Source organism: Cebus imitator, unplaced genomic scaffold (assembly GCF_001604975.1).
Source record: "Cebus imitator isolate Cc_AM_T3 unplaced genomic scaffold, Cebus_imitator-1.0 Scaffold14, whole genome shotgun sequence".
Lineage (NCBI taxonomy): Eukaryota > Metazoa > Chordata > Mammalia > Primates > Cebidae > Cebus > Cebus imitator.
This window is the reverse complement of record NW_016107329.1, coordinates 10,632,984-10,641,725: the sequence shown is the minus strand read 5'-3', so window position 1 is coordinate 10,641,725 and position 8,742 is coordinate 10,632,984. Positions and strand designations below refer to the sequence as shown.

Here is an 8,742-nt window from a genome sequence, read left to right as displayed (position 1 = left end):
AAATTTATCAGATTAATTTAACACAAGATTGAGATAATAATAAATAATGAAATCCTGGAGCTGAAAAACATAATTAAAAACTGAAAAATTCATCAGAGTGCCTCAATAGCAGAATTGATCAGACAGAAGAATTGGGCTTGAAAACGGGCTGATATAGTTTGAATGTTTGTCCCCTCCAAATCTCATGTTGAAATGTGATCCCCACTGTTGGAGATGGGGCCTACTTGGAGGTATTTGGGTCATGAGGGTGGATCTCTCATAAATGGCTTGGTGCCTTCCCGTTAACGAGTTCTTGTTCTTTTAGTTCACAGAGGAGCTGGTTGTTCAAGAGTGCGGAACTCCTTCCATCACTCCCTCTTGCTCCCTCTCTGATCACGTGACACACTGGCTCACCTTGCCTTCTGCCATGAGGAAAAACTCCCTCAGACCCCCAGCAGAGACAAATGCTGGCACCATTACTTCCTGTGCATAACTGTGAGCCAAATAATTCTCTTTTCTTTATAAATTACCCAGCCTCAAGTATCCCTTTGTGGCAACACAAAAGGGACTAATAGTTAAGCCATTAAAAAATATACAGTCAGAGGGGAAAAATGAATAAAAAAGAATGAAGAACACTTATAAGATCAAGAAAGGACAAATCCAGGAGTCCTGGCCTTAAGGAAGGAGTAGAGAAAAAGACAAGGGTAGAAAGTCTATTCAAAGAAGTGATAACAGAGAACTTTCCAAACCTAGAGAAAGATAGGAAGACCAAAGAACAAGAAGATCAAAGATCACCAAGAATATGCAACCCAAGTAAAACTACCCCAATTTATCTAATAATCAAGCTCTCAAATGTAAAGGACAAAGAAAAGATTATAAAAGAAGCAAGATAAAATAATCAAATAACATCTAAAGAAGCTCGGATACGTCTGGCAGCAGAATTCTCAGTGGAAACTTTATAGACCAGGAGGGAGTTGGATGACATATTTAAAGGGCTAATGGAAAAAAAAAATTCTTCCAACCTAAGAATGCTTTACTCAACAAAGCTATGCTTCAAGCCTGAGAAAGAAACTTTCCCAGACAAACAAAAGCCAGATAATTCATGCCAACCAGAGGTGTCTTACAAGAAAGCCTGAAAGGAAGTCTTTAGTCTGAAAGAAAATGTTGCTAATGTGCAACAAGAAATAATCTGAATGTATAAAACTCAATGGTAAAAGTCAGGAGACAGAAAAATTCAGAATACTCTAATACTGTAATTGTGGTGTGCAAACCACTCATCTCTTTAGTATAAGTAGGAAAAGACAAATCTATTAAAGAATAGTAACAATTTTTAAAGAGATAGGCAAAACAAAAAGACTTACATTGAGACAACAAAAGGTAGAAATATAGGAGGAAATAAGGTGTAGGGATTTTTAGTTTGTTCTTTGCTTGTTTATTTTCTTTGTGATCAAAGTTAATTTGTTATTAGTTTAAAATAACTTGTTATAGGATGTGTTTTTTAAGTCTCATAGTAAACACAAAGCAGAAATCGGTAATAAATGCACTAAAAACAGACACATAGACCACATAGACAGAATAGAGAATCTATAAGTAAATCTATGCATTTATAGCCAATTCATTTTTGACAAAGGCACTAAGAACATACATTTGAAAAAGGAGAATCTGCTTAATAAATAGTTCTGGGAGAACTGAATATTCATATGCAGAAGAATGAAACTTGACCCTTACCTCTCACCATATACAAAAACCAACTCAAAATGGATTAAATACTTAAATGTAAGACCTGAAACTATGAAAACATTAGAAATAAACTTAGGAAAACACTTTAGAACATTTGGGCAAATATTTTTGAGTAAGATCTTAAAAGCACAGGCAACAAAAGCAAAAATAGACAATTAGGATTACATCTAGCTAAAAAGCTCCTACACAACTAATGAAACAATCAACAAGGTGAAGAGACAACTTAAAGAATGGGAGAAAATATTCGCGAACTATCCATCTGACAAGAAATTAATAACCAGAATACATAAGGAGCTCAAACAACCCTATAGAAAAAAAATCTAATTTAAAAATGGGCAAAAGATCTGAACTGACATTCTCAAAAGAAGCCATACAGTGGCCCATAGGTATGTGAAAAGCATTCATCACCAGGGAAATGCAAATCAAAACCACAATGAGATATCATCTCATCCCAGTTAAAATAACTTTTTTTGAAAACACAGGCAACATCAGATTCTGGTAAGAATGAAGAACAAGAGGGAATCCTTGTGCACTCTTGGTGGGAGTGTAAACTAGTTCAGTTGCTATGGAAAATCGTATGGAGGTTCCTCAACAACTAAAAACAAATCTACCATATGATCTAGCAAGCCCACTGATGTGTTGGGTATATTTCTAAAAGAAAGCAAATCAGTACATCAAAGAAATCTTTACACTCCCATGGCCATTGCAATACGATTTACAATAGACAAAACATGGTATCAACCTAAGTGTCCATCAGTGGATAAATGAATAAAGAAACCATGGCACACATACACATGGAATACTATTCAGCCATAAAAATAATAAAATCATGTCAATTGCGGCAACATAGGTGGAACTAGAGGACATTAGGTTAAGTGAAAGGCACAGAGCCTAATAGCACATGCTCTCACTCACATGTTGGAGCTAAAAAAATTGATCTTATGGAGGTAGAGATAGAATGGTGGTTACCAGAGAATGGGAAAGTAAAAGAGGAGAAGGAAATAGAGATTGGTTAAGGGGAACAAAAACACAGTTACATAGAAGAAATAAGTTCTAGCGTTTAGCAGCACAGTAGGGCAATTACAGTTAACAGCATTTTATTGTATATTTCAAAATTACTGGAAGAGAATATGTGGAATGTTCTCAACACAAATAAATGATAAATGATTGAGGTGTGAACATCTCAGTTGCCCATATTTGATCATTACACATTGTATGCATGTAGCAAAATATTAAGTGTACCCTGTAAATATGTGCAACTATTATATACAAATTAAAAACTGAAAAACTAGATAGTACATGATATAATAAGAAAAAAAGGGAATTAGGGACATTTAAAAAGTTGTAAGTACAAAGGTAATTACTAGAACAAAAATATAAACTTTCTTAAATACCCAAAGTATTTTTTATAATTTAAAGAACAGGAATATTTACCTCCTAAAAATATAGCAAATGTAACACAAGCCACATAATTTTATATTTTCACAGAGTCATGATGAATTATCCATCACATCAATAATGTAATGGTGTGTCCTGTGTCTCTTCAAAACCCTGCATTCAGTTATTTTGGGTGTATACCCAGAAATGTAATTGCTGGGTCAAACAGTAATTTTATTTTTTGTCTTCTGCAGTGGCTGCACCATTTTGCAATCCTACCAACAGTGCACAAGATTTCCCATTTCTCTGCATCCTCTTCAGTACTTGCTATTGTTTTAATAGTCTGAATTTGACTACTCAGGTGCCTCACATAAGTGGAATCACACAGTATTTGTCCTGTGATTGGTTTATTTCACTTAGCATAATATCTTCAAGGTTCATCCCTGTTTTACTATGTGTCAGAATTTTCTTTTTAAGGCCAAGTAATTTGCAAAATATATATATGATGAGAGATTAATATTCAGAATATATAAAAACTCCTAAAACCCAACAACAGACAATGTTTATAATTTAAAGGACAAGGAATATTTGCCTTCTAAAGACACATAGCAAATGTAACACAATCCACATAATTTTATGATATTTTGACAAAGTTGTGATGAATTATCAGTCACATCCATAATGTAAATGGGCTTAACTCACCCATTAATGTTGCCCATCCTAATGGGTGTGAGGTAATATTTCATTGTAGTTTTGATTTGTATTTCCCTAATGATTGGTGATGGTGAACCTCTTTTCATGTGCTTATTGGCCATGTAAATCTTCTTGGAAGAAATCTCTATTCAAATCCTTTGCTAATTTTTAGATAGAGTTATTTGTTGTTGTGTTTTAGGAGTTTTTAAAACATATTCTCAATATTAATCTCTTATTATATATGTAATTTGCAAATTACTTGGCCTTAAAAAGAGATAAAATTCTGACATATTCTAGAACAGGGATGAATCTTGAAGACATTATGATAAATGAAATAAGCCAATCACAGAAAGACAAATACTGTGTGATCCCACTTATATGAGGCACCTGGATAGTCAAATTCATAGAGACGGAAAGTAGAATGGTGGCTGCCAGAGCCTGGAGGGAGGCAGAAAGGGGAGTTATTGGTTAATGGTACAGAGTTTCAATTTGAGATGATAGAATTCTGGAGACAGATGGTGGTGATGGTTGTACAACATACAAATGTGTTTAACATCATGGAACTGTGCAGTTAGAAATGTTTACTGTGGCAAATTCTGTTAAGTGTATTTTAGCACAATTTAAAAAATGAAGAAAAAAGGAAATGAATAAAAATAAAAGTTTAAATTGTAAGCTAATAAAACAAAGAATGGACAAAATATATCTTATTATTTAACATGAAGGCCTAGAGATAGTGGTCCTTATGGCAAAGAAAGTAAAATCCAATCCTCAAAGCATTAACATGACAAGTATGTTTTTAATACTAAAAGTTTGAACTCACAATGAAGATATAATATTGATAAAAATCTATGTACCAAATAACACAGGAAATTCATAAAGCAAAAACTACAGAAAATGCAAGGAGACACAGAAAGAAAAACATTTGTAATAGAGAATTTATACACTATTCTTTACAAAAGGCAGATTGAATAGGTGAAAAATGTAAGAGAAGACCTAAACAACACCATCAATAAGGTGGCTATTATTAACACACACCAGACTCCTGTTAAATCTTGACACTGGAGAATACACCTGTTTCTCAAGTGCTTATGGAACATTCACAAAAATTGAGTATATTTATATAATCATGAGCAACTTTGGAAAGGAGAACTATTACAAATAGTACTTTCTGATCACAGGGCAATAAAACTAGAAATTATTATGAAAAACAAAGACAAAGTGCTCTCCCACCTGGGAATTGGAAAATTTTGGGTTAAAAGGGAAATACAAACTAAAATGACAGAATTTCTGGAAAATAATAATGAAAACACTATACATGAGAATCTATGGAATACATTTAAAGAAGTGTAGTATTAAACATTATCAGTAAGAGGAAAAAAAAAGAATTACTCAAGTCTAAAACTAGAAAAAGAGCAAGAAAGTGAACTATAAGAGAAAATAAAGAAGGTAATAGTCACAAAGGCAGAAATTAATGAGGTAAAGAAGAGAATACAATGGAGCTAATTAGTATATCAAAACCCTGGATTTTGTCCTAAAATCCATATGGAACCAAAAAAGAACCTGCATAGCCAAAGAAAACTAAGCAAAAAGAACAAATCCGGAGGCATCACATTATCTGACTTTAAACTATACTATAAGGCTATAGTCATCAAAACAGCATGGTACTAGTGTAAAAACAGGCACATAGACCAACAGAACAGAATAGAGAACCCAGAAATAAAGCCAAATACTTGTAGCCAACTGATCTTCAATAAAGCAAACAAAAACATAAAGTGGAGAAAGGACACCCTATTCAACAAATGGTGCTGGGATAATTGGCAAACCACATGTAGAAGAATGAAATTGGATCCTCATCCCTCACTTTATACAAAAATCACTCAAGATGGATTGAGGACTTAAATCTAAGACCTGAAACCATAAAAATTTTAGAAGATAATATTGGAAAAAACCTTCTAGACGTTGGCTTAGGCAAAGACTTTATGACCACGAACCCAAATCCAAATGCAACAAAAACAAAGAGAGATGGGACTTAATGAAACTAAAAACTACTGCACAGCAAAAGAAATAATCAGCAGAGTTAACAGACAACCCACAGAATGGGAGAAAATCTTCACAACCTATACATCAGGCAAAGGACTAATATCCAGAATCTACAAGGAAAAAATCAGTGAGAAAAAAAAAATCCCATCAAAAAGTAGGCTAAGGACATGAATAGTCAATTCTCAAAAGAAGATATACAAACAGCCAACAAACATTTGAAAAAATGCTGAACATCACTAATCAGGGAAATGCAAATCAAAACCACAGTGCTATACCACCTCACTCCTGCAAGAGTGGCCATAATAAAAAAACGAAAAAAAATAGATGTCGATGTGGATGTGGTGAAAAGGGAACACTTCTACACTGCTGGTGGGAATGTAAAGTAGTACAACCACTATGAAAAACAGTGTGGAGATTACTTTAAAAACTAAAAGTAGAACTACCATTTGATCCAGCAATTCCACTACTGTGTATCTACCCAGAGGAAAATAAGTTATTATATGAAAAAGATACTTGCACATGCATGCTTATCACAGCACAATTTGCAGTTGCAAAGATATGGAATCAGCCCAAAAGCCCATAAATCAATGAGTGGATAAAGAAATTGTGGTATGTGTATGCCATGAATTACTACTCAGCTATAAAAAGAAATGAAATAACGGCTTTCATAGTAGCCTGGATGGAACTAGAGACCATTATTCTAAGTGCAGTAACTCAGGAATGGGAAACCAAACATTGTATGTTCTCACTCATAAGTGGGAGCTAAGCTAGAGGATTCAAAGGCATAAGAATGACACAATGGACTTTGGGAACTTGGGGGGAAGTGTGGGAGGGGAGTTGGGGATAAAAGACTATAAATTGGGTACAGTGTATACTGTTCCAGTGATGGGTATGCCAAAATATAAGAAATCACAACTTAAGAATTTATTTATGTAACCAAACACCCCCTTTCCCCCCAAACCTATGGAAATTAAAAAACTAGACAGATCACTGGCTTACTTGATCAAGAAGAAAATGATTAAGCATAAACTTACAAAACAAGAAATCATAAAGAGAAAATAATGGAAACAAGAATATTTTTTAAAATCAGGAGATGATTTAAAGACCTCTATGCAAATACATTTGAAAACCTAGAAGAAATAGATAACTTTCTAAAAAAATTTAGATGGTTAAATTGACCCCACTGATTAAGAAACCTAAATGAATCACTTTTCCAAGAAGAAATAAAGTTATTAAGGACTACCCCAGAAAAAGCACCAGGAAGAGATGGTTTTACAGAGTATTTCTCATATATTTTAAAAGACCAAATGCTTCTGATGCTCTATAAGAACCTAAAAAGAAAGAAAATTTTCTAACTTTTTATTATACATTTTTTATTATAACATCGTTATTTCAACCTGATAAAGAGAGGTTAAACAAACCCACCAGAGACTAATGTCATTTGTGTATTTGGATGCAAAAATATGAAATAAAATATTGGGAAGTTAAATCCAATAGCATTCTAAGAATATAATCAACATGACCAAATGGAATTTATTTTAGAAATGCAAGGTTTGTTCAGTATTAGGAAACTCATTAATATCATTCACTTTATTACATAGATCTAAAGAAAAAAAACTATTGGTTCCAAAAATAAGGAAAAAGACTTTGACAAAATGTTCAATCATTGATGGATGCTTTCTTTACGTGTTAAAATACGTATGCCTCTGTTTCAAAGCCAGAATCTTACTTGCTGGATAAACACTATAGGCATTTCTATAAAGGCTATGAACAAGGCAAGAATGCCCACTCACTCCACTACTGTTCTATTAAACATCATCCTGGATATATCAGTCAATGGAATTAGGCAAGAGACATCAATGAGTTGCATAAAAATTGGTAAAGAAGAAGAAAGGCATTTCTATTGAACAGATGATTATATGGCATATCTGGAAAACCCTAGGTAATCAATGATAAAGATAAGCAAGGAAAGACTTCAGTAAGTAGGATAAAAAAATTAACCGACAGAAATCAAGGCATTCATATTAAAAAAACCAGTAAAGTACACAGTGATAGATAAAAATCTTGCTTCTAATGGCAAGAAAGTAGACTGAATACTTAGAAATAAGCTTATCGTGACAGTATAACACCTATACAAGGAAGACTTAAAAATATTCCTAAAAGTTAGAAAATGACATTGAGCAAATGGAAAGACATTACTTATTCTTAGATAAACCGTTCAACATTGTAAAAATTCCAGTTATTTTCTAAATTACTTTACAAATGTAATGCAGTCCCAATAAAAATATAATCAAACTCAAGGAAAAGAAATTAGACATGTTACCAAAACTATAATCAGGGAAACATGGAAAAAGAAAAGCTAAAATGAAGAACTAAGAGAGGGAAATGTGTCTCAGTGGTTAAAATACAGTCTGAATAGCACACTGTGGTGCTGGCCCCTTAGTAGAGGACCGTGCTGCATGGCCCAGACGAGATAGTCACACACAGGAAAACTCAGTGTGTAATACGTGTGGCTTTGCAAACCATGGGCAAAGATGGGCCTTTAAAACATGGTTCAGGAATAACTGGGTAGCCATTCATAAAAAGATAAAATTGGGAACACCTCACACCATGCTCAGGGATAAACTCCAAATGGAGCGGTGATTGGACATAGCGGATGAAGTCCTGTAAATACTGGAGGAAAACAAATTCCTCTTTAGCCTCAGTGTGGAGAAAGACTTTCTAACTCAGATTCAAAGCTAAAGGCAGTCAGAAATGGATAATTTTGTCTATATAAAAACTGACTTTTTTTGCATGAAAAATTATAAACGTAGTCAAAAGTCAACTAATAAGTTCCAACAATCATCTATCTATCCATTTATCAATCTATCAATCAGTCTGTCATCTCTATATCAATCATGTATCTCAAAGTTT

The 8,742-nt window shown here is 33.6% G+C and overlaps 1 protein-coding gene across 2 annotated transcripts in view; it reads right to left on the bottom strand.

Annotated features, from left to right (window-relative positions):
- The window catches only part of SPACA7 (sperm acrosome associated 7), a 52,329-nt gene that overhangs the window by 19,989 nt on the left and 23,598 nt on the right, over positions 1-8,742 (bottom strand). The window contains exon 6 of one of the 2 annotated variants that reach the window (XM_017502238.2): positions 4,849-4,860. The exons of the other annotated variant lie outside the window; for it this stretch is intronic. Coding sequence (XP_017357727.1) covers positions 4,849-4,860 — 12 coding nt within the window. The remainder of the gene's footprint in view (positions 1-4,848; positions 4,861-8,742) is intronic. 2 annotated transcript variants of the gene reach the window in all.